Consider the following 24,303-nt stretch of genomic DNA (forward strand, 5'->3'; position numbering starts at 1 on the left):
CTCCACTCTATGCAGTGATCTCTCCACTCTATGCAGTGATCTCTCCACCCTTCGCAGTGATCTCTCCACTCTATGCAGTGACCTCTCCACTCTATGCAGTGATCTCTCCACCCTTCGCAGTGATCTCTCCACTCTATGCAGTGATCTCTCCACCCTATGCAGTGATCTCTCCACTCTATTCAGTGATCTCTCCACTCTATGCAGTGATCTCTCCACTCTATGCAGTGATCTCACCACTCTATGCTGGGATCTCTCCACCCTATGCAGTGATCTCTCCACCCTATTCAGTGATCTCTCCACTCTATGCAGTGATCTCTCCACTCTATGCAGTGATCTCTCCACTCTATGCAGTGATCTCTCCACTCTATGCAGTGATCTCTCCACTCTATGCAGTGATCTCTCCACTCTATTCAGTGATCTCTCCACTCTATTCAGTGATCTCTCCACTCTATGCAGTGATCTCTCCACTCTATGCAGTGATCTCTCCACTCTATTCAGTGATCTCTCCACTCTATTCAGTGATCTCTCCACTCTATGCAGTGATCTCTCCACTCTATGCAGTGATCTCTCCACTCTATTCAGTGATCTCTCCACTCTATGCAGTGATCTCTCCACTCTATGCTGTGATCTCTCCACTCTATGCAGTGATCTCTCCACTCTATGCAGCGATCTCTCCACTCTATGCAGTGATCTCTCCACTCTATGCAGTGATCTCTCCACTCTATGCAGTGATCTCTCCACTCTATGCAGTGACCTCTCCACTCTATGCTGTGATCTCTCCACTCTATGCAGTGATCTCTTCACTCTATGCTGTGACCTCTCCACTCTATGCAGTGACCTCTCCACTCTATGCAGTGATCTCTCCACTCTATGCAGTGATCTCTCCACTCTATGCAGTGATCTCTCCACTCTATGCAGTGATCTCTCCACTCTATGCAGTGATCTCTCCACTCTATGCAGTGATCTCTCCACTCTATTCAGTGATCTCTCCACTCTATGCAGTGATCTCTCCACTCTATGCAGTGATCTCTCCACTCTATGCAGTGATCTCTCCACTCTATTCAGTGATCTCTCCACTCTATGCAGTGATCTCTCCACTCTATGCTGTGATCTCTCCACTCTATGCAGTGATCTCTCCACTCTATGCAGTGATCTCTCCACTCTATGCAGTGATCTCTCCACTCTATGCAGTGATCTCTCCACTCTATGCAGTGATCTCTCCACTCTATGCAGTGATCTCTCCACTCTATGCAGTGATCTCTCCACTCTATGCAGTGATCTCTCCACTCTATGCTGTGACCTCTCCACTCTATGCAGTGATCTCTCCACTCTATGCAGTGATCTCTCCACTCTATTCAGTGATCTCTCCACTCTATGCAGTGATCTCTCCACTCTATGCAGTGATCTCTCCACTCTATGCAGTGATCTCTCCACTCTATGCAGTGATCTCTCCACCCTTCGCAGTGATCTCTCCACTCTATGCAGTGACCTCTCCACTCTATGCAGTGATCTCTCCACCCTTCGCAGTGATCTCTCCACTCTATGCAGTGATCTCTCCACCCTATGCAGTGATCTCTCCACTCTATTCAGTGATCTCTCCACTCTATGCAGTGATCTCTCCACTCTATGCAGTGATCTCACCACTCTATGCAGGGATCTCTCCACCCTATGCAGTGATCTCTCCACCCTATTCAGTGATCTCTCCACTCTATGCAGTGATCTCTCCACTCTATGCAGTGATCTCTCCACTCTATGCAGTGATCTCTCCACTCTATGCAGTGATCTCTCCACTCTATGCAGTGATCTCTCCACTCTATTCAGTGATCTCTCCACTCTATTCAGTGATCTCTCCACTCTATGCAGTGATCTCTCCACTCTATGCAGTGATCTCTCCACTCTATTCAGTGATCTCTCCACTCTATTCAGTGATCTCTCCACTCTATGCAGTGATCTCTCCACTCTATGCAGTGATCTCTCCACTCTATTCAGTGATCTCTCCACTCTATGCAGTGATCTCTCCACTCTATGCTGTGATCTCTCCACTCTATGCAGTGATCTCTCCACTCTATGCAGCGATCTCTCCACTCTATGCAGTGATCTCTCCACTCTATGCAGTGATCTCTCCACTCTATGCAGTGATCTCTCCACTCTATGCAGTGACCTCTCCACTCTATGCTGTGATCTCTCCACTCTATGCAGTGATCTCTCCACTCTATGCTGTGACCTCTCCACTCTATGCAGTGACCTCTCCACTCTATGCAGTGATCTCTCCACTCTATGCAGTGATCTCTCCACTCTATGCAGTGATCTCTCCACTCTATGCAGTGATCTCTCCACTCTATGCAGTGATCTCTCCACTCTATGCAGTGATCTCTCCACTCTATTCAGTGATCTCTCCACTCTATGCAGTGATCTCTCCACTCTATGCAGTGATCTCTCCACTCTATGCAGTGATCTCTCCACTCTATTCAGTGATCTCTCCACTCTATGCAGTGATCTCTCCACTCTATGCTGTGATCTCTCCACTCTATGCAGTGATCTCTCCACTCTATGCAGTGATCTCTCCACTCTATGCAGTGATCTCTCCACTCTATGCAGTGATCTCTCCACTCTATGCAGTGATCTCTCCACTCTATGCAGTGATCTCTCCACTCTATGCAGTGATCTCTCCACTCTATGCAGTGATCTCTCCACTCTATGCTGTGACCTCTCCACTCTATGCAGTGATCTCTCCACTCTATGCAGTGATCTCTCCACTCTATTCAGTGATCTCTCCACTCTATGCAGTGATCTCTCCACTCTATGCAGTGATCTCTCCACTCTATGCAGTGATCTCTCCACTCTATGCAGTGATCTCTCCACTCTATGCAGTGATCTCTCCACTCTATGCAGGGATCTCTCCACTCTATGCAGTGACCTCTCCACTCTATGCAGTGATCTCCTCACCTGAGGCTATGATTGATCCCATCCCTATGCTGTGATCTTTCTTACTTTTTTAGTCCATCTTTCCTTATTATGCTGTTATCTGTGTAATGATACACCCTCCCGCTATGGTGTTTTATGGTATCCATGATAGTCATATTGAGTGATTATATTACCAAATTTTATCAGTCTATGCACTTCCAAGTCATACTGCATTAAAATTGGCATAAAGATAATGCATTTAATAGCTCTTTGGTAGACACTTACACATGACTACAGCGATTGTTAATGCTTGCTAATGTTATGTTTTTAAATGTCATCAAGAATAACCACTATTAATTTTTGTTTTATTGTGGTTCAGAACGTAATTTGTAATTATTGTTATGTATTAATCTTCTCTGCTCTATTGTAGATTGATGTTGGGGAAATTGGACCACTTTACAAAATAAGGGTTTACCATGACAACAGTGGTGAAGATCCATCTTGGTACTTAGAGAAGGTAACCACAAATAAAAAAAGTTATAAAGGCGTCCCATTGAAGTATGTGTACCAACACTTTGGCAGAAAACTAATCTTCCAAAGATTAAAAAGATGATTTTTTTTTTGTCAGGTTAAAATGAAAGACAAAGACACAAACCAAGAATTCCACTTTTTTGCAAATCGTTGGTTGAGGCACCCTGAAGATCTAATACCTGATAAGGAGGGTGATGAAGAAATGTCATCAGAAAGAAGGGATGAGATGAAAAGTGATAAATCCAATGGTAATAATCTTGACAAAAATGTGCAGGATGAAGGAGATGAAGATAATAAAATAGAACCTGATGTTTTGGTGGAATTACCAGCCATTAGACCTGATATTCCACCCCCTCCTGGTGAGTTTAAAAATGGACAGGCTTGACTTTATGTTAATGATTATGTCTGAATGTGATTTTTGCATGTCTCATTTGCTGATTAGTTGTCTCAGTTCAGTTTCAACAATATAAAAGTACAATGTTTTTGTCACAGTATACATGTATGAAGTAGGTGTCCATACCGGTGATAAAGGTGCTGCTAGCACAGATACTGAGATCTACATGACACTTTATGGTGAGAAAGGTGACACTGGAAGAAGACAACTCAGGAAATCTCAAAAACACAAGACAAAATTTCAGAGAGACCAGGTAATGTAATTGCTCCAGTTGTAAATGATGGGTAACAGATAAAATGCATTATGGGTATTGTGCAAATTAACTCTACTGGTACTCAATATATAGTATGAAAAAGCCACATGCCATTGTATTGACTTTGACACAATGCATTATGGGTATTGTGCAAATTAACTCTACTGGTACTCAATATACAGTATGAAAAAGCCACATGCCATTGTATTGACTTTGACACAATGCATTGTGGGTATTGTGCAAATTAACTCTACTGGTACTCAATATACAGTATGAAAAAGCCACATGCCATTGTATTGACTTTGACACAATGCATTATGGGTATTGTGCAAATTAACTCTACTTGTACTCAATATACAGTATGAAAAACCACATGGCATTGTATTGACTTTGACACAATGCATTATGGGTATTGTGCAAATTAACTACTGGTACTCAATATACAGTATGAAAAAGCCACATGCCATTGTATTGACTTTGACACAATGCATTATGGGTATTGTGCAAATTAACTCTACTGGTACTCAATATACAGTATGAAAAAGCCACATGCCATTGTATTGACTTTGACACAATGCATTATGGGTATTGTGCAAATTAACTCTACTGGTACTCAATATACAGTATGAAAAAGTCATATGCCATTGTATTGACTTTTACACAATGCATTATGGGTATTGTGCAAATTAACTCTACTGGTACTCAATATACAGTATGAAAAACCACATGGCATTGTATTGACTTTGACACAATGCATTATGGGTATTGTGCAAATTAACTACTGGTACTCAATATACAGTATGAAAAAGCCACATGCCATTGTATTGACTTTGACACAATGCATTATGGGTATTGTGCAAATTAACTCTACTTGTACTCAATATACAGTATGAAAAACCACATGGCATTGTATTGACTTTGACACAATGCATTATGGGTATTGTGCAAATTAACTACTGGTACTCAATATACAGTATGAAAAAGCCACATGCCATTGTATTGACTTTGACACAATGCATTATGGGTATTGTGCAAATTAACTCTACTGGTACTCAATATACAGTATGAAAAAGCCACATGCCATTGTATTGACTTTGACACAATGCATTATGGGTATTGTGCAAATTAACTCTACTGGTACTCAATATACAGTATGAAAAAGTCATATGCCATTGTATTGACTTTGACACAATGCATTATGGGTATTGTGCAAATTAACTCTACTGGTACTCAATATACAGTATGAAAAACCACATGGCATTGTATTGACTTTGACACAATGCATTATGGGTATTGTGCAAATTAACTACTGGTACTCAATATACAGTATGAAAAAGCCACATGCCATTGTATTGACTTTGACACAATGCATTATGGGTATTGTGCAAATTAACTACTGGTACTCAATATACAGTATGAAAAAGTCATATGCCATTGTATTGACTTTGACACAATGCATTATGGGTATTGTGCAAATTAACTCTACTGGTACTCAATATACAGTATAAAAAAGCAACATGCCATTGTATTGACTTTGGCACAATGCATGAAATAACAACATAATTTTGCTAGAATGTTGTAAGATGAGCTGTACATCTTGAATTTGCACTAACTATGAGTCCGTTAAATTACATGCTGACAGATAACATTTAGATACTCAAATTTTACTGCTTTGTAGATAAATAATTTTTAATTGTAATATAATCACCCACTGCAGTATAGACATATATACATTGTACCACACGGTATGAATAATTTTTTTTTTTTATTTTTTTTTTTTATTTTTTTTTTTTCAGATTGACATTTTCTACATTGAAGCTGTCGACATCTCTAAGCCAGTACGTGTTATCATTGGTCACAGTGAGGAAGGCTACGGTGCTGGATGGTACCTAGATAAAATTACCATCAAAGAAACCAAGGATTCTAACATTATGTACTACTTGCCATGTAACAGGTTGGATTTTTTTTTGTTCAATTATGTCACCTGATCCTGTCAGCTGTTATATAGTTGATGAACTCTGAAAATGAGTCACTACAAACACTGTAATAGTAGTTTATAAATAAATAAACGCTGCTCGGACTGATAAGTATGATATATTGAAGATAATATTTGGTAATCGTAGTCCTAAATAACTATTAAAAATAGCTAGACGTTTCGAGCAATGGCTCTTTATCGATAGCATAGAAGCAAGTGTGATAACGTACAGGTAGAACATAGGAACGTAAGAACGCGCATGAACTATAAGTTAGAATCACAAAAAATTCCACAATAGAACAAATAACGCGCCTTAGGTAGTGAGCTCAACAAATGAGTTGAACTGTTTGTTAATACCATGGGGTTCTTTAGTTCCAAGGCGGAATATAGTTTCCTCCTCGACACGCCTGAGCTGATTTTCGTTGCCATTGACAACACATACAACAGAAATAGACATATCTGTAATATTATGTCCACTAGAATTAAAATGAAGTGAAACCGGATAATAACGATTTGTCTGTCTAGTTTGCCGTAGATGCTCAGCAAACCGATCACCCAGTCGACGAACTGTAGAACCAATATAAAGTTTCCCGCATCTAATACATGAAATGCAATATACAACATTCATAGTGATACAACTGAACAGATATTTGACCTCAACATCTCCCTTGGGACCAAATATACGATTAGTGTCTGTAATAAAAGGACAAGTATTACACCTAGGACGATTACATGGGACAGAACCATATTTCTCAGGGTCTCCCCTTTCACCCGTATGCACCAATAACCTCCTTAAATTAGTGTCACGGCGCCAGGCAGTAGTAGGCATTAGTGGAAACGTAGAACTTGTCTCCTCACTGGTCTGTAAAATGTGAAAATGTTTGTACATGATGTTTTTAATCCTGACATTTAAAGGATGGTACGTAAGTGCCAAAATTACACGATCCTGATTGTCACGGGAAACCGTAGAACCAATACAATCAGTTCTTGACATTGACACAACCTTGGCCAATGCTTTCCCAGTGACATTACGAGGATAACCCCGTTTTCTGAAATAATCACATAAAATCCTCGCCTGGTTACGGAAATCAGTATCATCGCTGCAAATACGACGTACCCGGAGTAACTGCGAGTAAGGTATGGAGTCCTTCATTCTAGTAGGATGTGATGATTCATACTGTAAATAACAATGTGAATCAGTAGGTTTTGTGTAGATAGATGTAGAAATGCGATCACCATCTACCTTAGTAGAATAAAAGTCTTTGTGTCCTATTGGACACCACCACCTGGTCGTAATGATACTCTGGATCATTATATAAGTGTGTGTAGACGAGAAATACATACTATTAAGTTTAATAATCAGAAATGGCAAAATAGCAATATAACTCGTCAGGAACGTGACGCTCTTAATTCTCTTAAGTCACGACGTGATGAGATTGTTATTAAGCCAGCTGACAAGGGTGGAGCAGTGGTAGTTTGGCGTAGAGATTTGTATCTGGTTGAGGCAGAGAGGCAGTTATCGGATACAGACTCCTACCGGGCACTTGATGTGGATCTCACGAATGAAATACAACGGGAAATAGGTGATGTGGTTAATGGCTATATTGCTAAAGGTGATTTGCCGATAGAGGCCAAAAATCTTATAGTGCGCAGACCACGGACATCAGTCTTTTATCTATTACCTAAGATTCACAAGGTAAACAACCCTGGTAGACCCATTGTCTCAGCATGTAATTGTCCGACTGAGCACATAGCTCGATACTTGGATTCAATGTTGAGACCTATTGTTGCGTCACAGCCTACGTATGTTCAGGATACAAATGATGCACTTAGGAAACTAGAGTTATTTCGTTTCACACCGGATATACCCAGATTTTTGTTTTCTATGGATGTAAAATCCCTTTATACATCTATCCCGCACACTGATGGACTGTTGGCTTTACAGCATTTTCTGAATAAAAGGACAGTTAAGGATCCTCCTACGTTTGTGTTGGTGCGCTTAGCGGAATTAGTTTTGAACGGGAATTGCTTTTCTTTTAATGGTAAACATTATATACAGAAACGAGGTGTGGCTATGGGCAGTTGTTTTGGTCCGAGCTATGCATGTTTATTCATGTCATATCAAGAGGAGTTAATTTTTTCGTCCTTTCAAGGCACTAAACCTGAATTTTATGTCAGGTACATTGATGATGGATTTGGTGCCATGTCTGGCAGTCGGGATGAGTTATTACAGTTCATTGACTTTGTGAAGAACTTTAATCCCGCCATACAATACACACATGAGATATCAGAAATAACACTACCATTTCTCGATATTTCTACTAAGGTAGATGGTGATCGCATTTCTACATCTATCTACACAAAACCTACTGATTCACATTGTTATTTACAGTATGAATCATCACATCCTACTAGAATGAAGGACTCCATACCTTACTCGCAGTTACTCCGGGTACATCGTATTTGCAGCGATGATACTGATTTCCGTAACCAGGCGAGGATTTTATGTGATTATTTCAGAAAACGGGGTTATCCTCGTAATGTCACTGGGAAAGCATTGGCCAAGGTTGTGTCAATGTCAAGAACTGATTGTATTGGTTCTACGGTTTCCCGTGACAATCAGGATCGTGTAATTTTGGCACTTACGTACCATCCTTTAAATGTCAGGATTAAAAACATCATGTACAAACATTTTCACATTTTACAGACCAGTGAGGAGACAAGTTCTACGTTTCCACTAATGCCTACTACTGCCTGGCGCCGTGACACTAATTTAAGGAGGTTATTGGTGCATACGGGTGAAAGGTGAGACCCTGAGAAATATGGTTCTGTCCCATGTAATCGTCCTAGGTGTAATACTTGTCCTTTTATTACAGACACTAATCGTATATTTGGTCCCAAGGGAGATGTTGAGGTCAAATATCCGTTCAGTTGTATCACTATGAATGTTGTATATTGCATTTCATGTATTAGATGCGGGAAACTTTATATTGGTTCTACAGTTCGTCGACTGGGTGATCGGTTTGCTGAGCATCTACGGCAAACTAGACAGACAAATCGTTATTATCCGGTTTCACTTCATTTTAATTCTAGTGGACATAATATTACAGATATGTCTATTTCTGGTGTATGTGTTGTCAATGGCAACGAAAATCAGCTCAGGCGTGTCGAGGAGGAAACTATATTCCGCCTTGGAACTAAAGAACCCCATGGTATTAACAAACAGTTCAACTCATTTGTTGAGCTCACTACCTAAGGCGCGTTATTTGTTCTATTGTGGAATTTTTTGTGATTCTAACTTATAGTTCATGCGCGTTCCTACGTTCCTATGTTCTACCTGTACGTTATCACACTTGCTTCTATGCTATCGATAAAGAGCCATTGCTCGAAACGTCTAGCTATTTTTAATAGTTATTTAGGACTACGATTACCAAATATTATCTTCAATATATATACTACAAACACTGAATGGATATTATTATTAGTTCCCGTTCAGACAAAGTCCCAAAATGGGGACTATTAATTTGGGCTGATTCCGTCCGTACGTCTGTACGTCCGTCCGTCCATCCGGAGCTATATCTCGGATACCCATTGACGGATTTCATTCAAACTTCACATGAAGACAAAACATAATGTCTTACATATATGCACGTCAAGTTACTTTATGATCGGAGCAAAAATGGCCGACTGGCAGCCATTTTGGATGTAAAATTTACTATTTCTGATACCTCTCATACATATTAGGTTGTAGGTGCGCGTCATTTTTTTTTTTCGTGATTCGAACAAATATGGCCGACTGGCGACCATCTTGTTTTTCATGGTACCCTACTACTTTCTCTTGAATGCAATGAACGTTTCTCTTTAAATTTTGTACAAGGATAGTATACCAAGGATACATGCGCACCAACATTATTTTTGTGATTCGATTCAGTATTGGCCGGCCAATGCCCAATTTTCATGTAAAAGTGCTAAATCGTAATTTTTGCATGTCCGGAGCTGTTTCTCAGAGATGACTAGGCCAATTTGGATCAAAGTTGGTATGCTGATCATACATATTGGGTAATAGTTGCAAGTCATTTTTTTTCTCTGATTCAAATTAATATGGCTGACTGGTGGCCATTTTGTTTTTCACGATTCCCAGGTCTCCTTTTCCATGAATGCAATGAACATTTCTGTTCAAATTTTGTACAAAGACAGTATACCAATAGATACATGAACATTATTTTTGTAATTTGATTCAATATGACTGCCCAATGTTCAATTCTTGTGGAAAAGCACTAAATCATATTTTTTTACAAATCCATCTCCTATTAATGGTTTCAATCTAATCTCAATGACTTCATCAGCATCAAATTGATATGTCAGATCACAAAATTTTGGACGGGGACTGTGTCATTAACAATGACTTGTTCATTTTCATTATGATACTAATTTTATGTAAATTTTTGAGTTAATATTATGTTTTTATATTGTGTAGATGGTTTGATACTGCTGTGGATGACAGAAAAACAGAGAGAGAGGTTCCTTTGTTAGGAATATTGTCAATCCCAGCAGAACCCAAAGTGGACCCAGATGCTCTCAAGTCAGGTATTTCACTTAATAGTCATTGGAATATGTTTTGAAAATAATGGATATGTTCACCAAATAATGGATGTATCAAAGTGTATTTGCATTAATTTACATTATTTAATTTATGTTCAAACTACTGTAATAAAACCATTTATTTTCACTGATATTCAATTGCACTATAATTTTGATGTTTTGAGCATGTTCATTGTGTGTTAATATCATGAATTTGTCGAGGAAACAATGAGTTTTATTGTTATTTTACATGTTCACATAGATTTAATTTAGTGGATTTTACTTATCAGCAAAAATAGCGAAATTAAAACCCAGTGACTTATTAATGCATTTACAGTACTAAATTTTTGATTCATGTGTGAAGCACACAATAGGAGTCTTTGCAGGTTAGTTCGTCTGTGTGTGTGTCTCTGTGTGTGTTCCACACATATCTCAAGAACCAATCATCATATTTTATTGAAACTTGGTACATAGGTGCTCTGGGACAATGCTCAGAACTGATTAGTTTTTGGTTGAAATCTGTGCATATTAATATCTAATTTGCTTATTAATCAACCGATGCTAAGCATTTTCTTTTGTTTCTCATGTGCTATCAAACAGATTTTAATGAAACTTTGTACATAGATGCTCTTGAATAATACTCGGACCTGATTAGCTTTTGGTTGAAATCTGTGCATATTAATTACCTAATTTGCATATTGATTAACGAATGTTAAGCATTCTCAATTGTTTTCCTTGTTTCTCTGTACTATTATTCAGGTTTCATTGAAATTTGGTACTTAGATGCTCTGGGACAATGCGCAGACCTGATTAGGTTTTGGTTGAAATCCGTAATTAGCATATTTATTACCAAAATTTAATTTAAGCATTTTAACTTGCTTGTTGCATAGATGCTGTGGGATAATGCACAGTACTGATTAGTTTTGATTGAAATCCTGTGCATACTAATTACCTAATTTGTATTATTCAATTTTTACTTTTTCTCCAAGAACCATTAAACAGATTTAAAAAAAAACTTGATACATACATGTATACATGTAAACGCTTAAGGATAAGCCATATATATGTGCAGTTTAGGATTAAATTTTGTGCATACTAATTACCTAATTTGCATAAGTTAACCAATATATAGGTACTCCACAATTATCTTGAGTACCACTGATCACATTTTAATGAAACTAGGTACATAGGAGATTTTAAATAATCCACAGATCTGATTACTTTAGGCTTGAAATCCTTGTATATTAATTACCTGTTATTAGTTTCATATGTGTTTCCTAATATGCATAACTGTAATGTAATAAGTACTATTGCAGATAGGGACATGCATCCAGTGATATCATTCGTTCAGTTGTCATTGATAACATCTACCTATGTCTCTGACCATTTTCCTATTTGCATAGAACTTGTATTACCCAAGCCTCCATTTGTACAAAAAGAAATAACTTATCGTCGCATTCAAGCTATTGTCACAGAAGAATTTGCCAAAGAAATTGAAACAGTATTACAGAAGGAACCCCTAACAGATGTAAACAAAGCAATTTCACATTATAACTCTTGCCTTAGGAGATCTCTAAACAAACATGCACCATGTATGAAATGAACATGTATGAACAACTTCGTCGCTCGCTTGAGAATACCTGGCGTTCAACCAAACTTAAAATTCATAGACAATTTTACCAATCTCAATGTTGTACTGTTAATAAGCTAGTTAGCAATGCAAAGTCTAAATACTACTGTTTAGGTTCACATCAAATATCACCACCAATAAATCATCATCATTACCTATTCATTCTACTACTAGTCAACTGACAGAGACATGTAGCAACTTCTTCTCAACATCAGCAACACTCTGGAACTTCACGTCCGCGACCACAGATGAAATTAACAAAATAATCATAGAAGCGCTATCCAATTCCAACACATCTACTTAAGAAGTTTAAAATCCAGCTCATACCTTGGATCACCATTGTTATCAACCTCTCTCTTCTGCATGAAATCGTTCCAACCACTTTCAAGTTAGCAGTTGTTACACCTCTACTTAAACAACCATCACTTGATCAGGAAATTCTCAAGAACTACAGACCTATATCAAATTTACCATTCATCTCCAAAGTGCTTGAAAAAGTTGTAGCCCTCAGATTAAACGAATACCTCACCAAGAACGCTCTTCTAGAACCACTGCAATTGGCTTACAAAAAGTATCCAAGTACTGAGACAGCACTTGGCAAAGTCCATAGTGACATCTTATTCTCTAGACTCTGGCCATTATGTCATTTTAATACTGTTTCGACTTATCTGCGGCCTTTCATATTATCGACCATCGTATATTGCTGACACGACTAGCCAACCTGGGCATACAAGATCTAGCCTGGAAATGGCTCTCATCATACATAACAGGCAGGCATCAATCTACTGTCATTAACAATCACTCATCACAACAAGTTAAGCTTCATTATGGGGTTCCCCAAGGCTCGGTACTTATTTTCACTGTACATTTCACCACTTGATCAAATTATTCGTCGACATCAACTAAGCTTCCACCAATATGCCGATGACAATCAACTATACCTATCATTCACCAGAACCAATACCTCATCATCTATTTCCACAACTGAGTATTGTCTCCTTGACATAAAAGATTGGATAACCAATAACAAACTACAGCTGAACGATGAAAAAACAGAAGTTATGCTAATCCGTTCCAAATATGACCTGTCTCCCAATCCACTTAAATGTCTTCAACTTGGATCTACATCTATCAAACCAGTACAAGCCACTCGTAACATTGGAGTAATATTTGATGACACCCTTCAGTACAGAAAACATATCACCACTACATGTCAAAGTATTTACATGCACATCCGACGTATTGGACACATCTGACAGTATCTATCTGCTGAAACCTGTTCTAAATTAGTATGTTTCTTTCTTGTTGCTAAACTGGACTATTGCAATGCCTTACTATATGGCTTACCCGACACATAAATACATCTACTTCAAAGGGCACAGAATTGTGCTGCTCGTCTCATCACACGTTCAAAGAAGTTCAACCCTATTACCCCTGTTCTACATCAATTACATTGGCTCCCAGTTATTTACAGAATTCAATTCAAGATCCTACTACTCACATACAAGGCACTTCATGGATTAACACCTACATATCAGACCTGATTCAACTCTGTCAACCTGGTAGAACTCTTCATTCAAGTAATACATCTACACTTACAGTGCCCAGAACCAGACTCAAGACATATGGCAATCGCTCATTCTCACAAGCTTCTCCGTCATTATGGAATCAGTTACCAACAGACATTCGTTCTGCAGCCAGTTTAAACATTTTCAAATCTAAACTCAAAACTTGTATGTTTCAGAGAGCATTTCTGTGAACTGACAGTGTCATTGGGCATCATCATGATGGATATTAGGCGCTATACAAACTCTTAATTATTATTATTATTATTATAATTTTTTGTCTGACAAGATATATGACCAAAATATCAAGTCATCCTATACACGTATGGTCATTATTTATAATTGTTAAACCATAGCTACTTGGAACCACCATAATTATTGCTTGAAGCTATATTTCTAAATGCTGTATTTGCTCTATTATAAGCAGATCTGCTTACTGTGAATATAAATGACAAACATTGGTCTATGGTCAAAATAAGACATATTTCAATGATCTTGCTTTATGTGTATTGAAGATGTGTTTTTAATATTATTTGTACTTCATGCCTGCAATACCTTCAGCACACAGGAGTTCTTTCTAAGCTTTCTTTGATGTCACTTTGTGTGCAACCATATCCTCAGATATGATGAATCATGATTTTAAGTGTATTATCAAAGAATACTATCTATATTGAGTACAATTATTTTCAGAGCGTGAATGGAAGATAAAAGTGATGACTTCCAATGAAGATGGTGCTGGTACAAAAGCTATGGTTTATCTGGTTATATATGGTGAGGAAGGTCAACAAACTACTGAAGAACTCAATGATGGATCTCTCACATCACCATCCTTTGATCCTGGTAATGAAGATGAATTTGATGTAAGTTGGTGCACAGCAATTATGTTTCCAACCTGTTGATGGTACATGTACAACCTGTTGATGGTACATGTACAACCTATGTATACCTGTTGATGGTACATGTACAACCTGTTGATGGTGCATGTACAACCTGTTGATGGTACATGTACAACCTGTTGATGGTGCATGTACAACCTGTTGATGGTACATGTACAACCTGTTGATGGTACATGTACAACCTGTTGATGGTACATGTACAACCTGTTGATTGTACATGTACAAACCTGTTGATGGTACATGTACAACCTGTTGATTGTACATGTACAACCTGTTGATGGTACATGTACAACCTGTTGATTGTACATGTACAAACCTGTTGATGGTACATGTACAACCTGTTGATTGTACATGTACAACCTGTTGATGGTACATGTACAACCTGTTGATGGTACATGTACAACCTGTTGATGGTACATGTACAACGTGTTGATGGTACATGTACAACCTGTTGATGGTACATGTACAACCTGTCGATAGTGGATGTACAACCTGTTGATGGTACATGTACAACGTGTTGATGGTACATGTACAACCTGTTGATGGTACATGTACAACCTGTTGATGGTACATGTACAACGTGTTGATGGTACATGTACAACCTGTCGATAGTGGATGTACAACCTGTTGATGGTACATGTACAACGTGTTGATGGTACATGTACAACCTGTCGATAGTGGATGTACAACCTGTTGATGGTACATGTACAACCTGTTGATGGTACATGTACAATCTGTTGATTGTACATGTACAACCTGTTGATTGTACATGTACAACGTGTTTATGGTACATGTACAACGTGTTGATGGTACATGTACAACCTGTTGATGGTACATGTACAACCTGTTGATGGTACATGTACAACCTGTTGATTGTACATGTACAACCTGTTGATTGTACATGTACAACCTGTTGATGGTACATGTACAACCTGTTGATGGTACATGTACAACCTGTTGATTGTACATGTACAACCTGTTGATGGTACATGTACAACCTGTTGATGGTACATGTACAACCTGTTGATGGTACATGTACAACCTGTTGATGGTACATGTACAACCTGTTGATGGTACATGTACAACCTGTTGATGGTACATGTACAACCTGTTGATTGTACATGTACAACCTGTTGATGGTACATGTACAACCTGTTGATTGTACATGTACAACGTGTTTATGGTACATGTACAACGTGTTGATGGTACATGTACAACCTGTTGATGGTACATGTACAACCTGTTGATGGTACATGTACAACCTGTTGATGGTACATGTACAAACCTGTTGATGGTACATGTACAACGTGTTGATGGTACATGTACAACCTGTTGATGGTACATGTACAACCTGTTGATGGTACATGTACAACCTGTTGATGGTACATGTACAAACCTGTTGATGGTACATGTACAAACCTGTTGATGGTACATGTACAACGTGTTGATGGTACATGTACAACGTGTTGATGGTACATGTACAACCTGTTGATGGTACATGTACAAACCTGTTGATGGTACATGTACAACGTGTTGATGGTACATGTACAACCTGTTGATGGTACATGTACAACCTGTTGATGGTACATGTACAAACCTGTTGATGGTATACATACAACCTGTCGTTAGTGGATGTACAACCTCTTTGTGATATATATGCAACCTGTCTGTGGTACATGCAAAAATTCATCAATATATTGTATGTTGTACTTTGAATGACATAGTAGATTCTGGGTGATGTTTTGATTATATCTCGTGTTAATTTTATGTTCTTCTATTCAGCGGTTGATAGATGTTGGTAAAATCTCCAAGATCCGGCTGCTGCATAACAATACAAATCCTGATCCAAGATGGAGAGTTGATTATGTGAGTGACATACATATGCATTAAATAGCAAGTATAAAGTATCAGATTTACTCATTTATTTCGTTGGACAATCAATCAATCAATAAGCTATGTCATAAGACATTCATTGATAAGAATGAGTATAAAATGAATCAATTTGATAGAACTTTTTTTTCATTACAGCTAACAATGGAAGACAAACATACAGGAGAGAAATTAGAATTTAATTTTGATTGTTGGATTGGTGTCAATGATGGCGATGGAACTGCATGTAAAGAAGCCCCTGCTTTGAGAGAAAATGATGAACCATTGAACGGTAAATTCTGTTTAAAACACGTATTCTTTGGGACAGAGCTGCACCATCAAACGTTCTACGCTGCTAAGACATGCACCACTGTATTATGTATTTCTATGGGATCTGTGCAAGCTGCTGTAGAATGCTGGTTGAGAAGAAAACAGCACAAACTTAAATTTGAAGTAATCCTGAGCAACCAAAATTTATACATGTTGCACATGTAGGGGTTAATCTTGTTACACTGCTCACTGCATAGACTTGTATACAGTCTCTTGTTCATATTTTGGTGCTTTTTCAATAAAATAAATTATCATGGGTGTGTTTCAATGGCAAAATCCGGGTTACAGTGAAAGTCAGTTTACCACAAAATAAACGAGGGACTTGTGACCCTTGTCACTAGGATTGTACAATTTTTCTATCTTTGCCCCAACGTGCAATACAAATGCATTCCTGAGTTCTTGTTGATTCTTGTAGATTTTTTGTCGGTGTGCTTGCGATTGCTTGCCCGCTATTCACAGATGTCTTGAAAGAATTTAAGTTTACTTATTACGTATGCATGGTCTGCCCATCAAATTTGTGATGTCATCGAAATGCTCATTAATATTATTAATAGCAAGGGAACCCTTGCAAGGGTCACAAGTTTCTTGTCTATTTCGCGATAACCCAAAAACACCCACAGAATACAAGAGACTGTATGCAAGTCTATGTTCAGGGAATCTCATCAACTATCCCAAAGTACAGTTTTCTGAGACTTTGTTTTCACCGTGATAGTTGCAAGGGATTCAAATTGTTGTCAAATGCTGAAACTTACATAGCTGCTTCATTATTCATGAACAAGGCTACTGTTTTTTATCATGATAGTGAACTTAACTTGATTTTCTTGATTCAATCAAATTGACATCACCCTCAGTGTCCAGTGTTGAATTCAAATTTGAATCTGAATACTTGTACCTGTGTTGATTTACAACTTCATTGAAAAAAAAAAAATGTTTTTTTAGTTCATGAATATGTGCTTGAAGTATACACTGGTGAAAAGGATGAGAGTGGTACTGATGCTGATGTGTTTGTTATCATTGGAGGATCTAAAGGTGACACAGGAAGACGTGATTTGAGGAAACCTACTACAGAAAATGAGGAGAAGTTCCAGAAAGGACAGGTATGTAAACTAAATCAATTATACTGAACACCGTGAAAACCGTTCAAAAGATAAAAAGTTTAAATCAACAATAGCTGGAAATATCGATATTTGTTCGCACATTTTTATTTTTAGCTCCGCTGTTGACTTTGTCGAGCGGAGCTTATCATATGAGTGATTGTCCGTCGTCGTCTGTGTCAATGTTTTACTTTTTAGGGGCCCAAGCCTGTAGGGCGTGGCCCCTATTCTTATTGTTCGGTTTTTTCTTCTTCTTCTTTCTTCTTTCTTCTTTCTTTCTTCCGTAACTTTTTTCGTCAAGCCGTTTGAGAAAACCGCTGAACGGAATGGTCTGATAATGCTCTATACTGATAGTCCCTAATGTGAACTGGTGCAACATGCTTTCAGAATTTTGATTGGCCAATTAGTTTGGCAGCCATATTGGATTGAAATAAAACCGGAAGTGGCTGTTTGACCACTTTCTGAGGGTCTAGGCGTCTAGATTTTTTTATGGTATATAGTACAACTCATGTGTAATAAATATCAGAAATAAAAACTTTAGCGGTCATGTGACTTTTCCCGCCATTTTGTTTTTCCTAAAAACGGCAAAAAACACTTTAAAATCTTCTTCTTCAGAACCGCCAAGTAAAATGTTCTCATGTTCAGTACTTAGCTTCTACATATGGAGCAGATTTAGATTTGAGAAATTCATTATGATTGGTCACGTGGTTTGGCTGCCATTTTGGATTTGTTCTCAACAGGAAGTAGTTTTTTACTCATGCCACACTTGAGCGTTAATCTCAAATATTGCGTCATGGCATGTCCCTATCTAACCCTTTCAGAAACCTAAAAAAAATTTCAGATCAGTCACATGGTTTCGCCGCCATCTTGGATTTTAAACAAAATTGATCAAAAGTTTGGGCATTTGTTTCTCAGAGGTGATTCAACGAATCTACTAGATGTTTTTATATTTACCATGCCTGGCCTCAACTGCATATGAAAAAAATTATATATTTTCGATAAGTCACGTGGTTTGGCCGCCATCTTGCATTTTGTGAAAATTGAAATTATGCAACTACATGTTTTGTATTAGTCCGATTGGAATAAAATTTTGTATGTGTATTCTACTCTTTAGATACATTCTTTCCCCTGAATGGCATATGGCTAGGTCATGTGGCTACACGCCCATGGGGTGGGGGCTTCTAACCTCATTAATATGCATAGCTGCTATATCTCAAGCACTGTTGCAGTTAGGAAGATGATTCCTGTGTTATCATGACAACAGTGAACAAGCAATTTCATTAAAATAACAGATTACCATATATGGTCATGTGAACTCATTAATATGCATAACTGTTATATCTCAAGCACTGTTGCAGGTAGGAAGATGATTCCTGTGTTATCATGACAACAGTGAACCTTAGATTTGATTAAAATAACATATGACCATATATGGTCATGTGAACTCATTAATATGCATAACTGTTATATCTCAAGCACTGTTGCAGGTAGGAAAATGAAACCTGTGTTATTATGATGATGTTAAACAAGAGATTTGAATAAAATAACAGATGACCATATATGGTCATGTGAGCTCATTAATATGCATAATCGTATCTCAAACACTGTTGCAGTTAGGAAGATGAATCCTGTGTTATCATGACTATGTTGAACAAGAGATTTGATTAAAATAACAGATGACCATATATTGTCATGTGAACTCATTAATATGCATAACTGTTATATCTCAAGCACTGTTGCAGTTAGGAAGATGAATCCTGTGTTATCATGACTATGTTGAACAAGAGATTTGATTAAAATAACAGATGACCATATATTAACAACCTTTATATCTCAAATAAATATATGGAACCAACTGCATTTCGACCTCATGGTACTAATCATTCAAACTAATTGTGTATCATGTGTATCATTTGACATTATTTATGGCATGTATACTTAGGCCCCTGTGATGCTGCTTGCAGCTTTAATTCGACTTCTTCTTGAAAACTACGAGCCTGAATGCTTTGATACTTGGTGTATATGTACCTTGGGTAGACCTCTCTTAGATTTGTTCATTTCATGATGATATCTTCAATTCTCTGATTTTGGTAAATATTTTTGTCATTTTTGGTAAAAAGTGATATTTTCGACTTCTTATTAAAAACTACTAGTCCAATTGCTTTGATATTACATATATAGATACTACATGTGGACCTCTCTCAGATTTGTTCATTTTGTAATGATATCTTTAATTCTCTAATTTTGGTGAATATTTTTGTCATTTTTGGTAAAAAGTGATATTTTCGACTTCTTGTTAAAAACTGCAAGTCTAATTGCTTTGATATTACATATATAGATACTACATGTGGACATCTCTCAGATTTGTTCATTTTGTAATGATATCTTTATTTCTCTAATTTTGGTGAATATTTTTGTCATTTTTGGTAAAAAGTAATATTTTCGACTTCTTGTTAAAAACCATGAGTCCAATTGCTTTGATATTACATATATAGATACTACATGTGGACATCTCTCAGATTTGTTCATTTTGTAATGATATCTTTAATTCTCTAATTTTTGTAAAAAGTGCCATTTTCGACTTCTTGTTAAAAACCGCAAGTCCAATTGCTTTGATATTACATATATAGATACTACATGTGGACATCTCTCAGATTTGTTCATTTCGTAATGATATCTTTAATTCTTCAATTTTGGTGAATACATGTATTTTTGTCATTTTTGGTAAAAAGTGATATTTTCGACTTCTTGTTAAAAACCGTGAGTCTAATTGCTTTGATATTATTTATAAAGCTACTACATGTGGACCTCTCTCAGATTTGTTCATTTTGTAATGATATCTTTAATTCTCTAATTTTGGTGAATATTTTTGTCATTTTTGGTAAAAAAAAAGTGATATTTTCGACTTCTTCTTAAAAACCGCAAGTCCAATTGCTTTGATATTACATATATAGATACTACATGTGGACATCTCTCAGATTTGTTCATTTTGTAATGATATCTTTAATTCTTAAATTTTGGTGAATATTTTTGTAATTTTTGGTAAAAAGTGATATTTCCGACTTTTTGTTAAAAACCGCGAGTCCAATTGCTTTGATATTAATTATAAAGGTACTACAGGTGGACCTCTCTCAGATTTGTTCATTTTGTAATGATATCTTTAATTCTCTAATTTTGGTGAATGTTTTTGTAACTGTTGGTAAAAAGTGATATTTTCAACTTCTTGTTAAAAATCGCAAGTCCAATTGCTTTGATATTACATATATAAGTACTACATGTGGACCTCTCTCAGATTTGTTAATTTCGTGGGGATAACTTTAATTCTCTAATTTTGGTGATTATTTTTGTAATTTTTGGTGAAAAGTGATATTTTTGAATTCTTGTTGAAAACAGCAAGTCCGGTTGCTTTGATACTATACATATTGTTCATCTTCTAATGATATCTTCTTTTCTTTAATTGAAATGTGCATTGCTAACAGCGGAGCTATCTCAGCCGACAGGCTACTTGTTTTATAATGTAATAAAGCTTTTCCTGTGTCATTTGTGTTAATTTGTAATATCCATCGCTGAAATGTGGATGCCGAATGCATAGCATACAAAAATGTATACATGTATGCTATATACCAACATGGAAAAACCTCAATTGGTCTTTCACTGCAGGGTTCCTTATTACAGTGAATTCACAGTGAATATTGTCACATATCACATACTTTGTGGCTTTATTATTCATTCCTAGTTCAAACACAGAAAATGAGGACTGACCTCTGTATTTGTGCATCCATGTGTTCGTTCATTCGTTCAGACCTATGCCTTGAACATGCTTGGAAAAATTACATTCACAGTTCACATATAATACATAATATCATACATATGCACATCAATTTGTTTCACGATCTGATTCAAGATGTCTGAATGACGACCATTTTTGTGCTAAAAAAATCATCAAAAATCAAGCATTTCTAGCATTCTGGAACCGAATCTTTGTCGTTCATTGATGGATTTTGTTCAAACATGGTACATACATTGGACATTATAGGGCCTTGTTGCACGTCATTTTGTTTTTTCAGATCAAATTTAAAATGGCCTACTGGTATCCATTTTGTTTTAATGAATGTGGTTCTAGAGACATATCTCTGACATGCTTTTACTGATGATGTTCAAATTTTATATATTCATTATAATTCATGTCATAGATATACAGATGTATTCAAAATGGCTGACCATTTTGTTTTTTATTAATGAGCAATATTTGTCAATATGGACAAGTACTCGCTTGACGATCAGATACAAGATCTCAATCATTTTAATGTTGAAAAATTATCATAATCAAGCATCATCTTCTGTATCCATACTTCTGACATGTTTATGTTCCAACTATATTACTGTAAACAAAACTATATATCTTAAATTTGATAATTAACGAGGACTGTGCCATGCATGGCTTGTATTCCAACTATATTACTATAAACAGAACTATCGGTATATATCTTGAATTTTTATAACTAATGAGGACTGTGCCATGCATGGCTTATTATTGTTATTATTATTAGTAGTACTAGTAGTAGTAGTAGTAGTACATGTAGTAGTAGTAGTAGTATTATTAGTATTATTTGTTAATTCAAGGGCTAGGTCATACTATTTAAAACTAAAACAAGCACAGATACTACAATGATTAAATGATAATTTTCTTATTATGAGCTGTCTTCTGTGAGCTACCAGTGGACTTCCAGTTTATATTAAAACTCAATTCTAACATTGATAACCTTAATACAACACTTGCAATCAATCCTGCATAACATGCTTTTTCATCCTTTTGTTGTATGTAAATTTTTCAATTGTTTTGCTCCTGCCTTTTAGTCAGTTTTTAATATAAGTGTTCTCTAAGTATTTGTACCTGCATTTGTATATTTCATGATTGTGCATGAATCATACAGCCTTACTTTATGTCATCATCAGATGGATGCATTTGTAATTGATGCAGTCAATCTTGGTATGGTAGGAGGTATATCCGTGGGTATTGACTCAGATGACATTGATAAGAAATGGTATCTTGATAAAATAGTATTGAAAGACAGTAAGGATGAAGACGCTAAAGTAACAGAGTTCAAATGTCAGAAGTGGTTTGGAGACAATGAGACATTTGTTACCTTCTACCCAGAAGGTAAGTCGGCTAGTCAGTCAAATCTTTATCACTCAATATATATTGATGACATTCCAGCAAACCTTCTCAACTTTAAGTCCATGAACTTTAAAATAGATATTTCCAACTTGTATCTTTGCAGCCAAACTGAAATGTGTTGTTCATAGTAGTGAGAAGTCTGAAGGTAACTTGAATGGTTCTAAAGTCTATGTTGCTGCATTTATGTATAGTGAAGATACAGGCTTCACTGTGTCGGATCATGTGGTATTAGACAACGGTCAGGATGATATGTTTTCAGCCAATAAGGTGGATGAATTTGAGGTGATTATGAAATGCATATATTACCAAATTACTATTCACAAGTGAAGATTTAGTTGCTTCTATATCAATAGTTTTAAATTACAATACTCGTCTGGCTTAGCACCAATGCCCATGACTGAGTGCCCATCCCCTCCAATAATTTTACTGTCTAATCATAAAACCTGGTCTTTGATCATTGTTTGACTTTTTCTGATAATCAAATTTATATAATACAGCATGAATATTGACCACTGTGAATATGTTGTGAATGCATAGACTATGGTAACCATGCATAAACTATACATAAACATATTCAGTTTACCATTACCATTCATGCTGTTTTTTTGCCAAAATCATTTTCAACAGATCATACTGATCATACAACATTAATATATTCACTTCCTCATTGCATTCCCAGAATGCTTTTGCAAATTTCTGAAAAAATGTTGTTGGTACAAACATCACATCATTCTGATTGGTTAATAGCAGACAATCAGGTCGAAGGAGGATGTGGCACATCAAATCATGTGTGAAAAAATCATGGCGGAAAATGATTTGCATTGAGAGTTTGTGTATGGTCCAACATATTCGACAATGAAGATAATAACTCTTAGACTAATATTTTCAACCTTGTAAATTCTGGTAGTACGTAATTAATATTGTAATAAAATATATTTTTTGTTTCTTCATTGTAAAAGTGTTGTTTTAACTAATGACGACGCAACTAATTTCGCAATTTTACTTTCCCCAAGAAGTCATGTTATTCCCCTCAATCTCTCATCCTCCAAAACAGTTTTGGAGCCGAGTACTCTGGGCACTAAGTCTGACCAGTATGGTAAAG

General features: G+C 36.7%; 1 protein-coding gene across 1 annotated transcript in view; it reads left to right on the plus strand.

The window, feature by feature from the left end:
* LOC102804847 (uncharacterized) overlaps positions 1 to 24,303 on the plus strand; it is a 179,915-nt gene that overhangs the window by 117,887 nt on the left and 37,725 nt on the right. The window contains exons 61-71 of the mRNA XM_085493076.1: positions 3,335 to 3,421; positions 3,533 to 3,794; positions 3,928 to 4,082; positions 5,879 to 6,036; positions 10,535 to 10,644; positions 14,524 to 14,693; positions 16,512 to 16,595; positions 16,758 to 16,890; positions 17,868 to 18,025; positions 22,979 to 23,183; positions 23,305 to 23,483. Coding sequence (XP_085349202.1) covers positions 3,335 to 3,421; positions 3,533 to 3,794; positions 3,928 to 4,082; positions 5,879 to 6,036; positions 10,535 to 10,644; positions 14,524 to 14,693; positions 16,512 to 16,595; positions 16,758 to 16,890; positions 17,868 to 18,025; positions 22,979 to 23,183; positions 23,305 to 23,483 — 1,701 coding nt within the window. The remainder of the gene's footprint in view (positions 1 to 3,334; positions 3,422 to 3,532; positions 3,795 to 3,927; positions 4,083 to 5,878; positions 6,037 to 10,534; positions 10,645 to 14,523; positions 14,694 to 16,511; positions 16,596 to 16,757; positions 16,891 to 17,867; positions 18,026 to 22,978; positions 23,184 to 23,304; positions 23,484 to 24,303) is intronic.

Source organism: Saccoglossus kowalevskii, chromosome 18, assembly GCF_978046115.1.
Source record: "Saccoglossus kowalevskii chromosome 18, keSacKowa6.1, whole genome shotgun sequence".
NCBI classification, from domain to species: domain Eukaryota; kingdom Metazoa; phylum Hemichordata; class Enteropneusta; family Harrimaniidae; genus Saccoglossus; species Saccoglossus kowalevskii.